General features: G+C 53.5%; 1 protein-coding gene across 4 annotated transcripts in view; it reads right to left on the bottom strand.

Annotated features, from left to right (window-relative positions):
* Window positions 1-15,504, bottom strand: part of NSD1 (nuclear receptor binding SET domain protein 1) — a 59,609-nt gene extending 44,105 nt beyond the window's left edge. For 3 of the 4 annotated variants that reach the window (XM_084216143.1, XM_084216144.1, XM_084216145.1), the window contains exon 1: window positions 14,524-15,485. In XM_084216143.1, coding sequence (XP_084072269.1) covers window positions 14,524-15,156 — 633 coding nt within the window. In that variant the 5' untranslated portion in view covers window positions 15,157-15,485. Of the gene's footprint in view, window positions 1-14,523 lie in introns of all 4 variants that reach the window. The other variant, XM_084216142.1, reaches the window with a different exon arrangement.
* Between the last annotated feature and the right edge of the window lie 7,719 nt (window positions 15,505-23,223).

Raw genomic sequence — 23,223 nt, 5'->3', positions numbered from 1 at the left:
ATTTTCCTGACTAAAAGGTGATAAGAACAGCAAGTGTTTATCAACTGGGGGGAAAAAAATAAATAAATAAAAAATGTTGGTATCTACAAGTTAGTAACTTTCCTGCTTTTCACATGTGCGCAGGAAAAAGCTTCACCAGAAAATATTTGAAACCAAAGAAAGGGACAATCACAAAAAAATTTATATACTGATGTTTAGTTTGTATGAGCAGATCTGGTGTTGCTTTGCTCCATAACTACGGAGCAGAAAGGGAGTTTAACAGCAGGCCCCCCTTCTAGGACACAGACACAACACTGACCTTGCCTATCTCCAAAAGCTGCTCACAAGTATCAACCCTGCAGACACAGTCACCCAAATCCACTCAGCTTCTCAGGGCTTTGCAGCAGCCACAAGAACACCGAAATCTTTCAATACACAAACCCTAAAATGTTTAATGCCATTTCTGTGTCACTGCCCAGGAGCTGAGAGCAGGTCCCGCGCTGTCTGCAAAACACGAATCCTCTCTGGCTGCATGTGCTTTACCAGCAGGACCTCTGCCAAGGAGAGGATCCAGGAGCTTTGGTGTTGTGAATATTTGAGCCAAGACGAGATACAATAGGTTTTCACAGGATACAAGGTCCCCGTACCCAGCTGTGGGGTATCCTGCCTGTTTAGCAGCACCCGCCAACATGTCCCAGGTGGGTTCAGCATTTTAAGAGCTCCAAGAAGCACCCCAGGTATTCTTCCTGCCAGTAATGCTCCTCAATGAAGTTGTTACAGCACAAACACACACCTTTCTGCTTCACTTCTCCATCCTGCTAACCACCCTGCTCCAGGCACGTCTCTTGCCATACCCAGTTCAACATCCCAGCAACTAAAACACAACAGACCTCTCTAATAAAAGGTATATTCCGTTTCTCATTGAGTTTTATGAGTCTTCTTCATGTGGTTAAAGAAAACACAAAAGAATAAACCCTGACCCATGAAAAAAAGCACGTAATGATGTTACAGACTACATTACTGAAATTCTTCTCACTCACTCATCAAAAGCCACACAATAACTTATTGCTGAGCAGTTCAGGAACAGAGAATGTGAACAGCACCGGGCAGGGGGCTGCAGCCCCTCTCTTTGCCAGTGCTTTGCTGCACCCTCTGTGTCTCCAGCTGTATCTGTGAGCACAGGACCAGAGGTGCTGCCTCAGCTGTTGCTTTTAAAATGCAGATGCAGTTTAAGATGCAAACCCCTTCTTTTTTTTAGTCTGTTTCCCCCACTTGAGCTTATAAATGTGACTTTGGCCTCAAATTTCTTTTAGATTTCCAGCCTGGGCTTTGAGGGGCACATGTATATCCCAGCCGATTATCTCCGACGCTGTGCATACACATACAACAGATGTGCATCTTACTGACAACTGTAACCTGAGCACAGGCACTGGACAGAGCAGTAAAACCTCACTGGAGGTTTGCCAGAGCCATTCATATTGATCCACCTGAACGACACCCACAGCCCCTGCCCTTAGGCAAGTCTGCATTTAAATCAACTCTTTGTCAACCTCCAACACTCCAGCCGAGTGAAAAGGTGGCTTTCAAGAAACTATTCAGACAATGCCTAAACCTCTTTCTAAGAAGTCAGCAGCTATTCTCATTCCTGCCCAGTTTCCTCTCTCATTTCCCCAGCATTAGCAGTCAGGTGTTGGACTCACCATCACCCACCACAAAGTCCACACCAGCGGGTCACAGAGGCAGATGAGGAAGCCTCGTGACAGGATGCACTGCAACAGGTCACTGTCTTGCATAGTTTTCCTCTCTAGTCTCCCTAAATCCCACCAACCTGCCAGAGATGCCTTAACATTTTTTTCTTCACACGGGGAAAAAATCTACTAGAGACTTTCAAAATGTGTAACACTGAATAGCCAACAGCAGAGGAGCAAAAGCTGCAATTATTGTCCTTTCCAGGTACAGTTAAGTCTCTCCTTTAAACTCTGCAGCATGATAGAAAAATTATATCCCCAAAGCATATATTTCTTATGTCAGAATACAACAAATTTCACTCCTATAAAAATTAGTATTTACTATGCTAAGATTAAACTGCTGATACATCCTGATGACCAAAAATTCAGCCCTGCAGTAACAGTGACTTTTCTGTGAGCTATGAAAGGCAAAGTTTTTTAAAAAAATAAACTTCAGATGTAGTCCCATACATCTGATCACAGCACTGTTCACCTTCAGAGCATGGAAATATTCAAGTATTTAAATAACAAGAAAATTTGTGAGGTAGATTGGGTAAAATCCATGCTGTAACCCAGTGGAGATACACTGAAGAAATTAAACCAGGTAAGAGCCTTGCTTAGTGAGGAGGGAAAGGACAGGGCCTTTTCCATTGATGAGGAACAACAAAGTTTTGTATTGTCTGATGTTCTCCTCAAGAGAGTCAGCACTGTCCACTCTGTTATCAAACGTTTGGCAATCATTTGCTGTTCAGATGAGACAAGCTACAGCCTAAACTCGATGATATGCAGCATTTCAGATCACTCTGTGCTATTTTTGGACGAAACAAGACTGTAGCTTGCAGATGTTTTTGATCAAATCCTCTCTACCAAAGACCCCAAATGATCACTGTGGAAGGGATCACAAGCCAAGATTCAGCAGCAGGATGACACAAAAGCCACCTGCAAAGTCACCTCTTGAATTTGTACTATGCCAACCAAACACACCAGTCTGCAATTCACTAAGTGAAACACCAAACGTTGGTGCTCAGCTTCATGGGAAGGAGGCTTTCTATTTGAAAGCCAAGTATCTCTACCCTCCTGAAATTCTCACCATACAGCAAATAACGAAACATATCAAGCAAAGAAAGCTTAAAATTCCAAGTGATTTTATTTTGCTAAACATACTGTCAGTGCTCAACTGTCTGTCACTAATCTTCCTCCTTTGAAAATAACCACATCATTAAAAAGTGGAAAAAATAACCCTTAATCAGTAAACACTCTTGGCTCTGTCACTGGAAGCTGTTGTTCAATCCATTCATCTTGCTGGACCAAGTGGCACAAAGCAGAAGTCCACAGACACAGACAATGCTGACAGCCACAGCGTGCACCTTTCCTGCAGCACTGGACATCTCTGAATAAAAATCAGAGCAGCACCAGCCTCTCCAGTGCAGCTGGAGACGCAGCTGCAGACACCCCACGTGCCCCAACAGCGTGACCAGCGATGTGACCACCTTGGAAGAGCGACAGCAAGACTGAACTGCACACAGAGGGGCAGAGATATGTCTGCTGTTACAGGCAATTTCAAATTTGCAATTTCATATATCCCCAGAGACATCTGTCCAAGCACTGATCTGCAGCCATTGTAGCCCTGCACGCTCCCAATTCAGACCTGCTTTGGAAAGCCATCGTGGAAATGCTTGGCCAAGAAAGCCCTATTACAGTTTATTCCTGACTTAATGATAAACAATGTTATTCAATGAAGCCAGGGACAGAACATGTTTTGCAGAAAGGCTGGGGCAGCAAAAGAGACTGTGTATAAGGACGATGAAGAAAAGCAAGAAAGAAGCCACTGATCCCCCAAAAATAATGGAGGAAGATCCTGCCAAGCCTGTTTCAGGCACGAACTGAACAGAATCAAATCCAAGGATGAAAATAAAAGGAGGTGGCCACATCCAAAGGGTAATTAACCAACAGAGTGTAAACAATGACACTAATAACCTTTTCCTCTGAGTGTAGAGCAGATACCTGCCCAGGGCCCTGCAGCAGCAGCATGGGATAGGGATATCTCCCGAGCCGATCTCACCACACTGGTAGCTGCAGGTAAGTCACACCCCACACATGAGCTGGCCCAAACATCACTGCCAGGGGCAGAAACAGCAACAACTCTACCCCATAAACTTCCAGTCTCTCTTCAAACTTCTCATTCCCAAGCCAGCAACTCTCGTGCTTCTCCCTGCATGCCATCTATGCCCAGGATAAAGTTGTTCCCAATACCTACTTCTTATTACTTAGAATTGGAAGCTTGCTGAGGATCAGTCCACAGCCTGCCCCCACCACCACCTTTTATGCCTTTAAGTTTGGTGATCGTTATTTTCTTTTAACAGGACGAGATGATAAGAAGCCCATCTAATTCCTATGAGCCACTAATGCCAGACATGGCTGAACTGGCTCAAGATCAACCGCTTTTTTACCAGAAATAAACCCCACCAAAATGAACTTGAGGGAAAGATGACATTAGAAGGGGTCTGGATAGGCTGGGCCTGACAGTCTGCTGGAGAGGGACTTACAACGACACAGAGTGACAGGACAAGGGGAGGGGGAATGGCCATAACCTGTGAGTAGGTTTCGATTAAATGTGAGGAAGAAATTCTTCCACGTGAAGGTAGTGAGGCTCTGGTACAGGTAGCCCAGAGATGCTGTGGCTGCCCCCGGATCCCTGGAAGTGCCCAAGGTCAGGCTAGATGGAGTTCTGAGCAATCTCATCGACCAGAAGGTGTCCCTGCCCATGGCAGGGCATTGGAACTACATTGTCTTTAAGGCCCCTTTGAACCCAAACGATTCTGTGATTCTGTAAAGAAGTTATCCACTAACACAAACAACCCCACAGATGGTGTCACAGGTGCCCCGTGCCTAGGACAGGCCACTCCCAGCTCCTGCCATTTCAGTAGAACAGGTTATTCACCCTCTGCCCTCACAAAGGAGAGGCAGCAACTGGGGCAAGTTTTCCCTATTAAAATAATTCCAGAACAAGCCTGGAAGGGCACTGCTAAAGCTACCCCAAGAATCTTCAGGAGATGGAACTTCTCTTCAGCTACTGCCCAACCTCACTGAGTTAGCAGAGTTTAAGACAAAGTGGAGCAGTTTTAACCTCAGCACTGAGCTGTCCATACAGCTCCTGTCCCAAGGGATCCAGATCCTTTAACTCTGGTCATAGAAACCAAGCAGCAATGGATGCAATTCCCATACAGTGACTGCTGCTGACAGATAGTTAAAAGGTCAACTCCCACCTCTGTACTGCTCTTAATGAAGGGAGAATGGAAAGAAGTCTGAGCGATCCATGGTTCATTACTTCACTCAGCCCCAACTGCTTGTGCACTGAGAAATGAACAGACACAGAGAGAAGGAAAGAGAGGAATTGGGAAATAACCTTTGCTTGGGAACGCTGCATGAAAAGGTAAAAAGGAGGAGACTAAGAACAACAAAAAAGCAAAATTAGTAACTGCTTGTGATGGAAGCCAGAAATATTAATTCTCATTAGCAAAGATTCATGTTTTAAAGAACATTTTCTGAAATCAAAACCAAATTGGTTGAAAAAAAAAAAAAACAAAAAATTGAGAGAGAATAAATTGTATGTGCTTGATAGCTTAAGAAATACTTGAACAAAAGCAGGCAGAGATATCACCAAAGTTTCCTCCATACAAAGTACCATTACCAAGCACAGGAGCTTTAAGCCTTTACAGATTGCAATGCTGACCCTGCACTCCCTGTGACAAAACTTAGAGGAATCAATCCCTGCACAGGGAAAGGAGCAGGCCCAACTGGAGCCCATAGGGGCAAAACCCCCACCCAAACCACGGCACACAATGGCATATCTGAAGAAACCAGAGTAATAATCACACTGGCACTTTATGGCAAGCTTCAAATCAAACAGAGCAGCTGGAAGCCCATGGGCAGCCTGTGCTGCTGGGGACCTGGGGACATGCTCTTCATCCCAACTGCTCCAGTCCTCTTCAGCACTGCAGCAAAAAGCAAACAGGCATCTGACCTACATTAATGTCTGAGAAAGTACAGTACCTCTTATCTGGGATCATTATCATCCAGAAGTGTTAAATACTGACTAATCAAATATTCACTAGCAAAAAATACAGAGACCAAACTTCTGTTACCAACATGCTTACAGGTTATTTGCTGTCTTTGGCCAGTTTTTACTACCGTCTTCCAGGGTGCCGAAGTTTTTCAGGATCCATATGTACATATGAACCACCCTGAAAGGTTAAAATTAAGGGAGCAGATTGAACTACTTTGAGTAATTCCTACATCCTGAAGCATTTCTATCAAGTTCAGGAGTTATTCACATACAGATATTAAATAAAGAATTTATTGATGAGAGAACACAAAGTTTCAGTCTCCAAGATAACTGGGTAACAGCATCCCTGTTTCACTCAGTGGGGAGAGTTTTCCTTAGGGATTGGATGGAAGAGCAGTGAAAGAGAAAGCTTTGGCATTTCAGCACCCTACCAGAAATGCACCTGACAGCAAGGTTTGAGGGAGGCAAGAGGAGGAAGTGGGAGAGAAGGGGTGTGATCTCATCCAGATCCCCAGTGGAGAGAACACAGAAGACTTCAGACCACTTCCAGGAGCCTCAAGCAGAGGACAGACTCTCATACTTGCTTATCTGCACACATTTTAAATGATAAACCACATTCTCTTTAAATCTGGCTCTTTTAATCAGCACTAATTGTTTCAGCAAGTGAGGAACTGCTGGCATTACCAAAACTCTGCAAATTCTCACAAAGAACAATTACCCACAAATATCTTCTTATGTCAGAGAACAAGCAAAAAAACCACAAACTGAAACCAGGTCATCAGATTTGTCTCCTTTTCAGCCTTACTTTTGTGCTCCTCTATGTATTATCAAATTGCTCACAAGCAAGACATTGGATAAACACAGCGCCCATTTTTCAGACATTAAGTTTCTGAATCCATGAAATGAAAAACAGATTCAAACTGTGCAAAATGAAACTTGGCTATTCTAATTTATATATGTATGTTCTATTCATTACAGCTTAAGCTGTAACCAGAATGAAGCAGAACTAGAGAACAACATGTACAGTGCAAAGAGTGAACACTGCACTAAAACCTCAACAGCTAGAAAGTGTGAGTGGGTTGATTTAAATAAAATTAACTGGCTTGTTGCTTGTTTTGGTTTAAGTCCATGGGATTCTTTAAAAGCAACAAACATTTAAGGGGGGGATTACAAATCTCATTTTCTGCAGAAGTTTTCATTTACCTACAAGAATGGAAGGGATAATCCCACTTGGCTAGTCCAAATAAAAAGATGCCTCTTACACAAAACCAAACCTCCTGAAAATGAGGTGGCATTTCAGCACGTAAGTCCCCCTACCCAACAACACCATTTTTCCAAAAGAAACAAAATTTCTAATATAAAATTAAGCTTGAATTTGCACTTAAAACTTTGACTGCTTTTTCTGAATTCCTACTAAAATTGAAATCAGAATTTTTGAACACTAGCAAGGCAATAAATTTATCTTGTGCTTATTTATTTCTTACTTATTTTCTCTTATTTATTTCTTCTTATATCCACACAAAGCCATGACCTGAGGAAGGTTCATACTTCAGACAGCAGGTACTACTAACTTATGCTTTCAAGAGGTTTCCAAATCTTTCTGTGATGAATCCAGCTTCCTAAACATTGTGAACACACTGTGAGAGGACTGCCAACTAGAATCAAGAAGAACCTGACTTGTTTTACTCCTGTTATTTAGAAATTTGCAGGCGGTCACCACATTAGCCAGAACAGTAGGAAGTCTGAACAGGTGCTTGGGGAAAACCAAACAACAAAGTAATATCAGGGCAAGGGGAGGAACTATTAAAAGGGTGATAACCACTCTGCTCCTCACCCTTCTTGTGAGGCAACAGCCGGTTTCTATCTTTCCATCAACAATGGGAGGGAAAAGTCATGAACACACTCCTCCAAAACAAGTGGAACATGGAAGCTTCAAGCAGGGCTGAGGGTGAGAGCCTCCCTGCACGCTCAGCACTGCAGGCACTACAGGAGCAGAAAAAGAAACTGGCAGTTTCCAGTGTGCTGAGATGCTACTATGCAGGAAATTTACTGTTCACTTTTTCCTAAAGAATACCACACCAAAAGGCATTCCATCCTCTGGCTTGGATGGAACACTTGAATTGCTCCACCCAACTCAACACTTCTGGTGTCTCACATGCAAAGTCAATGCCTGAATACATAAAAGGAGTCCCAGTGCATTACTTCTGATGAGTGTCTGAAGGTTAAAACAAATTACTCTGTTATTTTATTGTATAATTATTTTACTGTAAAACTGTTTTTTCCTGAAGAGCCCAGCAGTGGGATGTGCTATCTCCAGCAGCATCCACATCTGTCCCAATTACTGCACGTGACCAACAGAACAAGCTCCCTACTAAGAACTCACTCGAAACTTTTCTTGCCAACCTTCCTACCCCAGTGGCCTACTCCATGAGGAGGAGGATGGGAAAACACAGGGGAAGCCTCCAGGACTAAAGATGTGCTACCCTTTCTCTGTGATTCAGCCACCAACAGGGCTCCCAAAACTGTCCCCTCCCTGATGCCACTCATGTGGTGTCCCTTCCACCTGCAGCCCTGCTCTTCACCCAGAACCCCAGTAGCACCTCAGCCCCACAGAGACAGCAGGGATGCTGCTGGCTGCTGGAAAAGCCATTCATTCACCTGTGGATTGTGCAGCTCCATCACTGCCAAGCCTACAACCAGTCCAGGCAATGAGTTGGGACAACTTAGCACAGCCCTTCTGCTCTGGTTGTGCTAGAGACAGCAGTGAAGGCACCAAACAGCACCAGCCTGTCCTTGAGAGGGAAATAAGTGATACATAAAGTGACTTTTCTCCCAACTTCTTTGCCATTTTTCCAAAGAACTGTGTGAGATAAATCTCAATGATAACCACGAAGAGTAAGCATGTCAATTTTAACAAGTGTTTTACCATCCTTCAGTAGAGGCAAGACACACTGCTGAAACTCCTCTGGGCTTCATCAATGCTTTTGGACACAAAAGAGATGGATGCACACCCAGGCCATCTTTATCTCTGTCACACACAGAGCTACTGTGAGCAACCACACTGGAACCAGATTTCTAATGTAATGAGAACAGAGCACTTCAGCTGGCACCTACTCCAGCACATGGCAGCATCTTCCCCTGTCCTTGGCACTGGGGTCAGGAGCACCCACTCAGATCAGCTAAAGCAATGCCTGTGCTCCTAGCCAGGACTGCAGTGGGGCTCCAAACTTTCCACCTCACACTTTTCCTCAGCATGGCACCACAGCTCTGCAGCCATGACAAACTCCCCCATGTTAACATTCTTCACCAGATGGCTCTGTGCAGACAGAACAAAACATAGGTCATAGTTTTTTGGTACTAAAAGTGGCATTCACCCAAACTGCTGAGTTTTTTAACTCCTAGGACAACCCCCTGCCTGATTTCTTCTTTCTGATGCTTCTATTCCCTTTGTCTTTCTAAATGCCAGAGCAAATAACTGAAAAGCAATAAAAATACTATACATAAACTGTCAGTTACAGGCAAGAAAAGGAGAAGTATATTCCAAGCAACTGCACTGAAAATTGACCATCATCCATAACACAAATTTCTGAGCTACAAATATATTTTTAATACAATCTCAATTATATCTTAGAGAATACTGTTTTTTCTTGGGGCTTAAGTAGCTTGTTGACCAGATTTAGAGTTCACCTCTTGAGTGAGCTACAGATTTGTTAACTTGGGGAAATTTTTTTTTAAACCCATTTAATAATTGTTGTACATCACAGAGTTTAACCCCACTTCTGGGAACAAGAGTGTAACAAGGCATAACACGAAGCTGCTACATTGCAAGAGGCAATGAACAAATCCATGACTTCATGCAGAATATGCTGCTCTGAAGTCAAAGGTAACTGCTATAGCATCAAACTGAGCCACTATCATTGATTTTCATTTTACCAAGGCTTGAGGAGGAGTTCTAACAGTAAAACTTGAATCACTACCCTCAACAACCTAAGAATCATTAAAGAAAAAAGGTTCAAGTTGTGGGAGACACACTCTTCCAAAACAAATCACCAGCACATATAGTCATTTAGCAGAGTCTGAGAAGCAGCATCCAGCCCAAAAAACCACCTGCAAAAGCCAATTTAATTGCTACTATTGCCTGACTTACAACTGCAAACAGTATATTAACCAGGACATTGCTGGAACAACTTTTCTCCTGCTGAAGTTTTAAAAAAAGTTTTAAATTTGGAAAGCAGAAATTACACAGAGGTTTCTGTCACTACATCCAGTAAAACCACTTTCAAAACTGTCCAATCTGCAAGAAAATACCTCTGGTTTTGCTATTTGCAAACAGGCAGGTTCAGCTTCAGAACATGAACCGCAAAGGCATCAGTCATTCAAATTTCACACTGCACACCAGGTATTTTCTAGAGAAACCAAGTCATTTCCTGTAACACATCGTACACAAACAGGTATTTCACACCTAATCAGCAATCAGAAAACAGATACAATAAAACAAGGAGAGGAAGGGCCATCTCAGCCAAATACATGCTATGATAAAACGCTTTCAGGGTCCAACCTGCTGTGCAGGAGAGCTCTGGATCCTACAGACTGTTCAGAACCCTCAGAATGAGCTGCTCTCACACCCTCACACACTGCAGGTTCTGTTATGACAGCTCCTAACATCCTCCCACTCACACCTCCACCATGACCAAGTGGCAATGCAGCATCACCACACCGTGAAAGCATGAAGTCATTAATGACCTTAAAATTTTAATGGTTAAGCAATAACACAGGAGAGGACAGGGCCCTCATGGTGGAAATTCCCATTCTTCTGGACACTCACCATGGCTGAAGTCCTTTATAGGTAAGTTTAGAGCTATTTGAAACAGGAATGCCCTTCAGTACAAGGCCTGGTGGGTGCCATCAGGCTGCACAGCAAGGCAAGATCAAGCTACAGGCTCTTTTCTGTGAAATAATACCATCTTCCAAACAGTGTAAATCCTAGTGGCAAAGGGGGGATGTGTGCCAGATCACAGGCATGGGGACAGTAGCACACAAAGACCCGGTTCTCTCCAGATGCACAGAGCAGATGATGCTTGCAGGAATCACTGAGAGCCGAACAGAATTCATCTCCTCACCAGGAGGATGTCAACTAAGCAAGGAAATTTACATTCCCTGCTAAAACAAACCACCACAAACCACCGCCATATCTACTGTATCTCAGGGATATGTTATCAGTAGTTAGTTACACCTCAGATCAACAGTCTGTAGTAGGAGATTCCTTCAGAAACGTTTACAGGAGTAGTGAGGATCACGTGGCTTTAGTTCCTTCATTTTATTTTTAGCAGAGAGAGAAATGGCACCAGACACATCAGTTAATAGACCAAGCACCAGAGTAACTCTCACACAGGCAACACCAAGACTCTATAATGAAAGTACCCTCCCACAGCTGCAGATTAGAACACAACTCAAGGTCATAATGGATTAATTCCAGAGAGGACTCTGCTGGCCTTCAGTACTTCTAACACAGTGCAAACAGTGTGATTCTGGTAAAGCAAAAACCCTCCTGGAGCCTTACACACATGCCTTACTCATTCCTCACACCCATCCTCTGGAAGCAGCAATTCTTAGGGATAAAACATCTGGCTCTTAATTTCCCAGTGCCTCACTTCCTCACTGTCATTACCCGAACATTACAGTCCTGCATCGTGGGAATGGACAACAAGGAAATGATAATGAAAGCAACGCTGAGCCTCATGCAAGCCTCTGCACATCCTGAAGTCTGAAACCATCAGGGTCTCATGGAGAAAACAGCTTGAGAATGCAAAATGTATACACAGCACAGGAGTGGCCCAGATGTACCTGAATCCAAGAATTCTCTTCTTCCTCAAATGCTCAACTCTGCAAATTGAATGATTCAAACATAGTTCATGTGTACTAACTAAAAACCAACAAGCCAACAAACTGAAGTATTAAGGCACCAAAAGTTACATGAGAAGAGCAAATTTTCCATGACAGTTCTGCAAGAAACAAGTCCACCTTGCTCCTATTCCTCAGCATCTAAATTCAAGCAATATCTAAATTCAAGCAATACCTATGGCACTCAGACCTTCAGTGGCTGTACCCACCCTCCCCAGCACTGGAGTCTGGACTCACATACATAATGCTGCCCAGGGCCTCTGCAACTTGGTAATGCCAGGAGAGCACTACAGACAAACTCACATCAGGATGGCAAAGAACAGAGATATCCAAGAACAACCACCCATTTAAATTAAAATGGCCATAGCCCACCATGTGCACCAAGGCAGCAAGACAGCAGCTGCCAGCAGTCACTGCATCAGCACCTCTGGAGAACAAGACCCAAGAATTGATGCTATCATTTCCTTCTCCACAACACACAATCTGTCAGGAGCTGCTGGAAACTTCAGACAGCCTTAAGGGAAGATTAATGTGGCACTTAAAATAGTTTTAGTTCGGAATATGCACATCTCTCTTTACAACTGAATGGTACCTGAGCCCTGTTTGGGGAAATGTCTGAGAGCAGCGGATGCCAGGGCTATTAACAAATCCCCATGCAAAACAATACCTGCCACCACCCCTCCTGCCCAGAGGCAGTACTTAAGCGCTGGACTTTGCATCTCACTTAAGACTAAACCAAATTCTGGCCCTTCTGCTCCAAGCACTCTTGACATTTCTGCCTTTTCAAGGCAAGTATCTATTCTAACAAGGGGCAGACACAGACATCGGAGATACACACACACACACTTCCCTCTTGGCAAAACAGGAAGTTTGAGCAGCAGTGGCACACTCAGAGCCATGAGCTTCAAAAATAAAAGCTCTGAGACAGTCATGCTGCAAAGTGGAGGAGCCCCATCAACAAGCAGCCTAAAGCTGATACCTGTTAAGAGTAGCCCAACTATGACAAAACAGCTGTGCAGAACTCCCAGGGATTCGTGATGTTTTTTGTGATGGGTTTTTGTTTTAAGTTTAGCAAGTTCTCAAAAAAAAATTTATTCCAGTTACCAAACACAGATGAGACTGGCATTAAATACCTAAATGAATACATGACCTGAAGAGCAAACCTGGATATTTCTAGCTACTATGTCATGTTCAACCATTAAAATATTTAAATTGCCTCAGAGGTAACTTGGCACCTAGCCCTGTCTTTTCCCATTCCACAAGCAGTGGGGCTAAAGTGAAGGACCACTCAGACAACATGCATTTACTTACTGAAGAAAGAATGCAAGACTTAGGGAAAGTAGTATCCCAGGCTGCCTAAAAAATGCTTTTCTTTTTTGCATTTTTTTAGGAATGCAGCTGTGCTTTCAAGTCACCAGAACAACCCAGCAAGGCTAACTACAGCACACAGGTAAGGCAGTTTCACTGAAAACTCAACCCTCGTTGCATATTCAAATAACAGGATCAGTCACTGGGACGGTTCTGTCACTCTACCAGCTGCAGTTCCGTGGAGCACGTTGTAAAGGCAACTGTTGTGAAAGTACCTCTGCAAGCTTCTGTTTACAAAGTGAGACCCTCCCACAACTGCATCACCGAGCACATGTCTGCGAGAGATCCCCGCTTTCCTCTGCAAAACAAAGCTGAAGAGATGCACAAACTTCAGACCCACAGCAGCCTCTCACTACAGAGACCGAGGGATTCTTCCCAAGGAACGCTGAAGAGCATAAACTGTTCCATAAACAAATTAAGCTGCTGTCAGCATCTTCCTGAAATCACCCCTTGCACGGGCACTCTGTGACAAGGGCTGCCCACCTCCCAGAGCACGCAACAGGAACACTGAGTGTTCCCAAAGGAACACAATCCTGCCTCCCAAGCACTGCACGCACCAACACGATCTGTCCGGCATCAGCGGATCTACTGAAATTAGAGAGTGAAATGGTTTCGGTATTAGTCCTATCAAACGAGCTAATCTTCAAACCCTGCAAATCATCAATATTTAAAGTCCAGAGTAACCTCCAGCAGGGAACCTTGAGGTTGAAAAACATATTGAAGAAATATACAAGAAAAACCCAAAACAACCGAAAACTGAAGGAAATATACATATATATGTATATTTCTGCTGCAAATAAAAGGTTAAACTGAGAAACATCTCATACTTGGATTCAAAAGCAAATTACACCAAAAAATTACTAAATGCATCTATCTCCTTTCAAAACTCCTACTACAGTTCCATCAGTTCAGTTTCTTATTAATTACATTATAATTAAAGGAATTGTGAGTGTAGAGTGCAAACAAAAAAGTCCGCCTGAATAAGAGGCAAGGTTTGCTGCCCGTGAGGTCTGTCAGGCCATGACACGGCCTCTCCCCGGCCACCGCCAAGGTCTCACAGCTCGGGAACCTCAGGCCTGGCCAGACAAAGAGCCTCTGACAGCGTTCAGCCGGAGCGGCAGGAGACGGGAACGCTCCCTCCTGCCCTCCTCATCTGCACTGCGCTCAAAAAAAACCCTTCCAACGGGGAAAAACTCCACCGAACTCCGCAGCGAGTCGCTGGGCATAAGGATGAAGCCTCTTATTCCTGACGGGAGAAAAAGCGGCGGGGGGAGCGCAGGCGGCCGCGCCGGGACACAGGTGCGCGGTGAGCGCGGTGACAGCCCGCGCTGGCCCCGGCAGGCTCCCCTCGCTCGGTAAGATGGCTCCCATCCTCCGGGGTGCCGGGGCGAGGGAGGCAGCGCGGCCGGCCCGGCCCGGCCCTGCCGCACCGCAAAATGGCAGCGGCCACGGCCCCCCCGCCCGCGCCCCGACGGTGCTTACGAGTTGCAGGGCGGCCGAGGACTCCGGCTGCTCCCCGGGGCCGCCGTCCGGCACGGACTCGGCCGGCTGCAGGCGGCTGTCGAGGCCCCGCTGCGGAGCTGAGCGGCCGCGGCTCCGCGGGCCGGGCTCTGTCGCCGCCTCCTCCTCCTCGTCGTCGTCGTCCTCCTCCTCTTCCTCGTAGTCGTAGTCGTCGTCGTCGTCGTAGTCGTCGTCGTCGTCCTCCTCCTCCTCCTCCGGAGTCTCGGCGCCCTCCTCCTCCAGCGCCTCCTCTCCACCGTCCCGCAGGAGCAGAGGGAAGGCCCGGGCCCCGCGGGGCACCTCGGCCGCAGGGTCCTGCGCCGCGGGCAGGCGGGGGCCCGGCGAGCCAGGGTCGGGCAGGGCCTCAGCGCCGTCGGCGGCACCGCCGAGGTATTCGGCGTTGATCATGGAAGCCAAGTCCTGCAGCCGGCGCAGCGGGATGTAGCAGGCCGACGGGTCCTGGCCGTAGCCGGGCTTGGCGGCCGCCAGCTGCATGGCGGGCGGCTCGGGGCCGCGGGCCTCGCCGAAGGGGCCGCCCTTGGGCTCGGCGGCCGACAGCGAGGTGCCGAAGGGGACGAGGCAGCTGCGGCGGCTCACTTCGCAGGCCTGCTCCATGCCGGGCGGCGGGCATCCACCTGCGGGCACAGCACAATGGGGTCAGCCCAGCCTGCACCGCAAAATGGCAGCCGCACCCGGGGGCCGCGTTGGGCTCCGCCGGCCCTGCTCCGCCACCGCCGGATTACAGGCCCCAGGCCGCGGCCCGGCCACCCCGGCTCGGCTCGGCACAGCCGGCGCCGGGGTCGCTCGTCCTGCTGAGCGCTGCCGCAGGGCCGCCGCTCACCTGCGGGTGCCGCGGGCGGCTCGGCGCCTGCCCCCGGAGCGGGCGGATGGGGAGACGCGCCGACCCGGCCCGGCCAGGCCCCGCCGCCGCTCCGCCGCCTCCCTCCTCCTCCCTCCCCCGCATGCGCGCGCCCGACGCCGCCGCCGCCATCCCGCGAGGGCGCGCGCCCGCCCCGCGCGCCCCCGCTCTTGGGGTTCGGCGGCCGCGGCCAATCAGCGCGCGCGCGCCCGCGCGGGCCTGGCCCCCCCCTTCCACCCCCCCGCACCAGCACCCCCCCCCCGACGGCCCCCCCCATCTCGGGAGGGGGAGGTGGGGAGGGGGCGCTCAGTGCTGCCCTCCCCCGGCGCGCCCCGGCCTGCCCCGCTCCCCGCATCCCCCCACCCAGTACCGCGGCCTCGGGCCGCCGCCCGCACCTCCATCGCAGGCGGCGGCAGTGGGCACCGGGCAGGATGGGACGGGGCGGCCCCGCAGTGTCCCCCCCGCCGCTCCCTCCCCCCCCCGCCAACGCCGGGCAGGCCGCGGGCCTGCGAACGGCGGCGGAGCGGGCGCCAACAAAATGGAGTCGGCCAGGCCCTGCGCCCCGGCGGGGCACCCGGGCGGCGCCGGCCCCGTGCACCGCCCGGCACCGCTCCCGGCCCCGGTGCCCGCGGGCGGTCAGTGGAGCGAGTGGCGCGGGTCGCCGCCCGCCCCCGCTGGGCTCGGGTTACCCCCTGCCATTGTCCGCCGCGCCCCGCGGGCCGGCCCGGCGCCCCCGCCGCGCTCCCCCGCCGCCCTCCCGCGCACCGGCGGGCCAGGCCGTCGCCCTCCGCGGGGCTGCCGTGCAGAGCCGTGCGAGCCTTGCCGAGCCTCGCCCGCCGGGGAGCGGCGCCGGGTGCCCGCGGCCTGGCTGTCCTCGCCGGGCTCCGCCGCTCCCGGACAGCCGCGCTCCCACCCACCCTCCCGCCGCCGAGCGGCGCGCACCGGCCCCGCGCCCGCCCGTTCCGCCGGGACGGACTGCCACCGCCGCCCCCCGCAACCGGCCCGCGGCGGGCGGCGGCTCCGTCGCTACCTCCGATGCGGGCCGGGGTCTCCGCCGCCAGCCGCACGGGTCCGGGCGCCGCGCCGCGCCGCGCCGCCGCCGCACCGGCACGGCTGGGCAGGCACGGGGCGGGGGGCAGCCGGGGCAGCGCGGGGATGTGGCACCGGGGCGGTGCTGCCCGGGCCGCGCGGGGGGCAGGGCCGGGCTGCCGCCCCCCGGGGTGCCGCCGCGGGGCTCGACGCGGCGCTGCCCGGGCGGACCCGCTCCCCCCGCCCGCCGCTGCCCTTTGTTTCGCCCCCCCCCCTCCGACGTCCCGGCCGTGCGGGAGCCCCCGGCCGTGCTGGCGCCGCGCTCCCCCCGCCGGGCTGGGCCCCGGAGCAGCCGCTCTGCGCACCCAGGCAGGGAGCGCCCGCTGCCCGGGCCTTGCTGCCCCGCAGGCGCAGCTTTTCCCCGCTGAAACGCTGTCCTGGAGCGGCTGCGGGCCGGCACCCCAGCGGGGCACTCAGGATTTGCCTCTTCCCTGCCTGCACACCTTGGCAGCCCCACTGAGGGCACCTGTCTTCCTGGTGCCCCTGCGGTCTTGCCCAAGCACTCCCTCTGCCCTGTCTGTGGCTGGTGATGGAGCAACCATTTCTCCAAGCATCTGCTCTTGAGCAGCCACACCAAGGTCCCCGACCCATTGTCACCTCACAGGTGTGCTGCAGCCACAGACAGACTGCCATGTTCAGTTCATTCCACTCCAGCACACCCACAGAGGGTGGGGTGGTGTGGCAGGAAGCTCGTGACATGTTTGTACCTTCGAGGTCCCAGCCCAGGGCTTAGCTGGTGGCACCTGACCTATTTTAGGCCCTTTCCCTCCATGCTCACATGCCACGGTGACATGTGGGAGCTGGGGCTGCGCTGTGCTCCAGTGTTGAATGAACTTGGCACTGATTTCCAGTATTCACACAGTTCTCCCCATCTTCAGAGAGCTGGGGCATCACCCAGCATGCCTGGATCCCTTGGTTTACACCTGAATGGGGGAAATACATTGTCCATCTCTCAGGGATCGACTGGGAGCCGCAGCCTGGCACACCTGGGAGAGGGCCCAACAACCAAGTTTCCTCCTTTCTCATTGGAGCAACCTGCCACGCACGTTTCTGCCACGTTCCCAAAATAAAGCTAGTGGTTTATTTATACCCCCCCAGGGGCAGGCAGGGCGTGTGCAGAGCAGGAACGGCTGGTGTCTTCCCAGAGCCTAGTGTCTGAGGCCCAGTGAGCGACCTGGGGAGATGTTTAGGGCTGTTCCAAGCAGGGAAACTGTATCCTGGGCACTGACTGTCACCAGCTGCCCTCCTTTTGCAGTGCCCCCTCTTAGGCTCAGCGGGGAGAGCCAGGGCCACCTTCAGGACACGTCCCAGCCTGGTTTCCCCCTGTGAGCCCTTGGTCCGTGGGCATATGGCACAGCACATCCCGATGGGACACTGGTGTGCAGGGGCTGTACTCCTTGGGCAGCGATGCCCGGGCAGCTCTGCACCCCCCGAGGCACGTCCACACGTCCACACCCCGCTGTCCCAGCGGGGCCCCGCAGTGATCCACCTGCAGCCCTGTGGGTACTGGCACAGGGAGGAGCAGGGCAAAGGTGGCGGGATGCCCTCAGACGCACTTCCCATCTGCTGTGTCACCTCTGCCCGTGCCATGGCGAGCGCCCGCAGGAAGGGCCCTTCTCCGGCCCTTCTCTTCCGGCAGAGGAACAGGGAAATGGCATCCCGGCCGCTGCCTCCTGCTCCCGCCCGGATGTGCGGCACGGCGGGCAGCGTGGCCGGCCCTGCCGCATCAGGGCTTTGTCTGCGGGCTGCAGCGAGGAGCGCGGGCGGCTGCGGCCGCCCCACCGCGGGGTTCGCCCTCAGCCCCCCACCCCGCCATCGTGCTCACCCCCAGCCCAGCCCCGCTCCCCGTGCACGCCGGGGCTCTATGGCCGGTGAGGCCGGTAGCCACGGAACCGCCCGGCACTGCGGGCTCCCTCTGCAGGCCCCGGTGCCCGCGCACAGATCGCACGGTGCCCCCACGGGAACCGCCCGGTGCCCCGCGCCCGGCGGGAATGCGCACCCCCGGCTCCCGCCATGGCCGCTCCCCGCCGCCGCGGTGATGCCTAAGGGACCGCAGCCTCGCACCGGGGGCTCCCCCGCGCTCCCCACCGAGGGATATGGCGTCACGGCCAGCAGGCGGGGAGCCCCACACCCCAGCGCGGAGGGAGCTATGGCCCATGCGGGTCCCGCGGGAGCCGTGGGCAGGATGCGCTGGTTGCGAGTCGCCTATGGCCGCGGATGTTCGCCGGGGCGGGGCCTGGGGGGAGCGCGGACCCCGGGGGCAGCATCGGGATCCTGCACAAAGGGCCGGGGGCGGTGGCTGGAAGCCGTGGCCGTGGGGCTGGATCACGGCCGGGAGCGTGGGCGAAAGGGTTAAGAAGTCGCGGCGGGCAGGGGGAGGGCTGGCCCGGCCAAGGGAGAGGAAGGAAGCAGAGGAGGAGAGGAGCGGAGAGCATCCTGCCCGGAGGATTTGCCGGGGGCCCCCTTTCCCCCAGGAAGCGGCTTGCGTGGCTTCAAACCGCAGGGATGGAGCAGCGGGAGCAGGGGCGATGGGTGGGGCACAGCCCGGCTCCGTGCCCGCAGGCGCGGCTGCACCGGCCCGGTGTCCCTGGCACCGGGGCTGGCTGCTCCTGCTGTCGGGGTGACCTCTGCTTCCCAGGTCCCTCACCTCGCAATCCCCCTGCCAGGTGCTTCCATATCCCCCCGAAACCTCGCGGGGGGCAGCCTAGTGACACACAAGAGCGGTGGGTGCGGGCAGGACCGCTGGCGCGAGCTGCAGGGGACAGAAGCCATCACTGCTGAGCAAATCCGCCCGGCGCGGAAGAGCTATCGCTGCACTGTCACCTGGAGGCTGGTCTCTGCGGCAGCCATATGCAGCATGGGGATAATCCCGAGGGGCCGAGGCCCAGGCTGCCCGTCTGGGTGCTGCAGCTGCTCTCGGGGACTGCCCTTTTTCCCCAGCCCTCAGGTTGCCTCTCATCCTCAGCTTAGGGGGCGCGCAGAGCTCTCAGCCCTGAGCAAAGAGGCTGAGCTCACGCTGGGCTTCGATCCATCCATCCAAGGTAGAGCCAGGTTCACCAGGCTCGAGTGCCCATGGGGTGCCCTCCCCACACTGCTCCTGTCACCTTGAAGGATACAAACGGGATGCACATTGGGACACAGCGGAGCTCTGCAGCCCAGTTCCCTGCCCTGCCCCATTCCCAGCCCTATCCATCGGTGTGGGTGATGGAGAGCAGAGCCACACATCCCCATGCCGCAGATTGTTTTTCCCAGTCGCGTTTGTCATCCTTCCAACACAGTCCCGTGCCTGTCCTGCCGCGAAGGCCACTGTCACCAGCCAAACGCGGGGGGTGTGCGGCAGGAAAGCTGCTCACCCCCTCCGTTCTGCCCGCCCCGCGCAGCTGCTCCCGCCGGCCGGGAGATGGGGCTGAGAGTCCGCGGCTTCCCGCAGCACCGGCGGGTCTGGCCGGCGGGCGGGGGGTCCGCAGCATGGGACCACCGCCCTCGCTGGCACCCCCAGCCTGGCCTGTCCGGATGGCGCTGGGGGTCCGCAGTGGCGCTGGAGCCTCGGCTCTGCCGCTGGGGGGAGAGGGGGGTGCGTGAAGGGAGGTGCAGACGTGTGTGTTTATGTCTCTGTGTGTGTGTGTGTGTGCCCGCGTGTGTGGAGAAGGGATGCTGCTGTACATGTGTGTGCGTGGAAGCGTGGGGTGTGTGAAGGTGCACGGGGTTTTTGTAGGGGATGTAGTGTGTGTACTTGGCTGGAAGTGGATGCATGCATGGGGGGGATGTTCCTGGAGGGTGTGCCTGAGGTGAGTGTGCACACATAGAGGTGAGTGTGCAGATGCTTCTCCATGGATATGGGGGCTGGGCACATGCCTACGTCTCTGTGTGTGCCTACACCAGTGTGTGAGGTGTCCGTGGTCGCAGGAGCTGTGGTGGGATCCAATGTTTGGATTCCTCCACAGGAGAGATGGGGCTGTGCCTCAGCCTCTACTCCAATGTGTGGGTGCTCATGGGCCCCTTTTCTCTACCCGCTGGCCCATGGGGGCTCTTCCCTCCCTTCACTGCCTGGGCCCATGGGGCACAGGCATGGGACAATGACAGGCAGGTTGGGGAACAGGGGCTGTGGCAGGCAGGAGCAGCCAGAGGGGCACTGCCAGCTCCTCCTACCAGTGGGGCAGACAGCAGCCTGGTGCCTTTCCGCCCCGCCAGCCTCACCCTCTCCCTCTCCTGCCTGGGGGCAGAGGCTTTCTGCATCTCACAGAAACCAGATTCTCCCCAGAGATAAAATCCTGTCGCCTTTGTTTTGTGGAGAAAAGACAACATCAGCTCCCGGCCAAACAACAGAGTCGTTAAGTGAAGGCATCTCCGGGCAGGGGCTCGGAGCCACATCCCGGAGCTGGAATGAGGAACCAGCGGGTGTCTTGCCCCTGGGGTGCTGTGTCCCCCAGGGCTCAGCATTCCTCCCAGGACCAGAACCAGATCCATCAGCACTCAGCATTTCCCCAAGGATTACAGCAGGTCCCACAGGAATCAGCATCTTCCCCCCACACACCCCCTTCCCCCACCCCAGACCAAAACCACCCTCCCTAGGGCTCAGCATTTCCCCGGAGATCACAGCATCTGCTCCAGGAGTACAGCATCACTCCAGAACCACAGTACTCCCCGCCAGGGACCATGGCATCTCATGAAGGACCAGCAGTGTAGTGGGATGGCTGTGAAGCTTCTCAGCCCCACCAACACCCCACATCCCATAAGGACTCACAGACATATGCCAGAAACATGCAAGGGGAATCTGCAGCCCTAGAGTGGGCATTCTAGGGGGGGCAGCAGGTACATGGCCCCAGAACTTGGGCAGACAGGATGCCCGCGGGCATGGCTGGGCAGGGATCGGTGCCAGGGCCCAGGGACTGGGAGCAGGCAGCAAGGAGGGGTTGCAATGGTGGGGGGTGTGGGAACGCTGCCTCAGGAAACCAGCAGGATTTACTGGGCTACACACTAAATCCCCCTCACAAAAGGGGCCTGTTCGTGCGGACAGGATGCTGGTGGCTCAGCCACACTTGTTTGGCCAGCAGAGCCTGGCGGATTAAGGACAATTGGTTCAGCCCTGACAGAAAATACCAGGAATGTTAAACAATAAAAACTGCCTCCAGTTGTCGTGGGGCTGTGGGACGCCCCGGGCTGCTTCCCTGCCCAGCCACGGCCTCGGCTGCCCTGTGCCTGGCAGAGCTGGCTCGGGCACAGCCCATGTACCCACCGCTGCAGCTTTTGGGGGTTCACTGGGGGATGCAGTGGTGCCTGGGGATGGGCTGAGGGCCATCCCCCAAGCTGAGGCAGGCAGGTGGGCACAGTGCTGGGCACAGCCAGGACCCTGGGAGCATCCCTGGGCTGCACTGGTGTGGGTTGTTGGGCTGTGGGTAGCAGGCACTGCCTGCACCTGCAGCAAGCCTTTAAAATGTGCAGGGAGTGGGGCTTTGGCAGGGGATGGCAGGTCCCTGCTCACAATGTCCCCTTCTGCCCCCCTCCTTCCCTTTGGTATTAAGCATTAGCAAACCCACCTATGCCTCACCCTGTGAAATTGTCTGTGGCCCCGTTTTCCAGGGGAAGGGCAGTGCTGGGTGAGCAAGAACTGCCTGCCCTCTGTGCTGCCCTGAGCACGGAGACCCCAGTCTGGAGTGAGGTGGGGGCAAGCTGGGCACAGCCCCTCTCCGTGTTCAGTCTCAGTCCCGGCCGGGATCTGGGCAGCCCCTGTGGGCAGCTTGGGCAATTTGCCCTTCAGCGTGTGAATGCCCTATTCAGGGCTGTGCAAAATGCATTGGTTCTGGCACATTACTGGACAGCTGGGATCCTTCCCGGGCAGGCAGGCTGCCGGCACAGGCAGGTTTCACACCTGCCAGTGGGCTGTCTGCCTCCACCCGCCCTGGAATGGGGGGCTCCTCCCAACAGAGAGGGGAGCTGGGCTGGAGATGGAGGCTGCAAGCATGCCAGTGGAGTGGGATCCCCCCACTGTGAAAAGGAGGGGACACCAGGATGGCTCTGAAAGCTGTTGGTTTCCCAGCACATACAACTCACAACACCCAGGGCTCTGTCAAGTCCCAAGTTCTGTGTCTCCTGTGACCCCAGACCTGGGCACCAGCAGCAGCCAGGATAGAGGGACATCCTTTCCAGCTGCCCTGGGCCCAGGTCCTGCCCCACAGCACCTGCCAGCCCCCACTACCTTGGGCTGTTTTGGGGCAGGCTGCTCCAGAGAGCCGCTTCCATGTTGGAAGAGGCAGCTTCCAGGCGGGGGGCTGTGAGTGCAGCTGGGAGCTGAAGGAGGAAACCAGATCCTGGGACTAATGGCCGGCAAAGCCTGGCCCTGGATGAAACCCTAGACCCAGGGAGCAGGCTGGCAGGAGGGGGTGAGACAGCTGCAGCCCTCCTTGCCCACACTGCCGTCATTGCTGGGCACCACAGGGCAAGGGGGGGCATAACAGGCATCAGAGAGCAGGGGCTGGAGACCCCCAACTTGTGCTCCCACGGGCTTTGGGGAGACAGAGCCCATAACTCACTTTAATCTGGAGTGCTGGCCTGGGCAGGAGGGTGCGGGGGGTCCCCAGTGCGTGGGGCTGGGCCCCAGAGCACTTTCCCAGCCTGGGAGCCCATGGCAGTCAGGGGATCAGTTTCAGGGCAATGCTGGTAGCGGAGTTCACGGTGCCTTAGTGCAGCAGTGGCTAATGGGGAACAGATGCAAGGGTGCTTTGTGCTGGAGCAGG

This window comes from Fringilla coelebs (genome assembly GCF_963513975.1).
Source record: "Fringilla coelebs genome assembly, chromosome: 15".
Lineage (NCBI taxonomy): Eukaryota > Metazoa > Chordata > Aves > Passeriformes > Fringillidae > Fringilla > Fringilla coelebs.
This window is presented reverse-complemented; position numbering and strand designations above follow the sequence as displayed.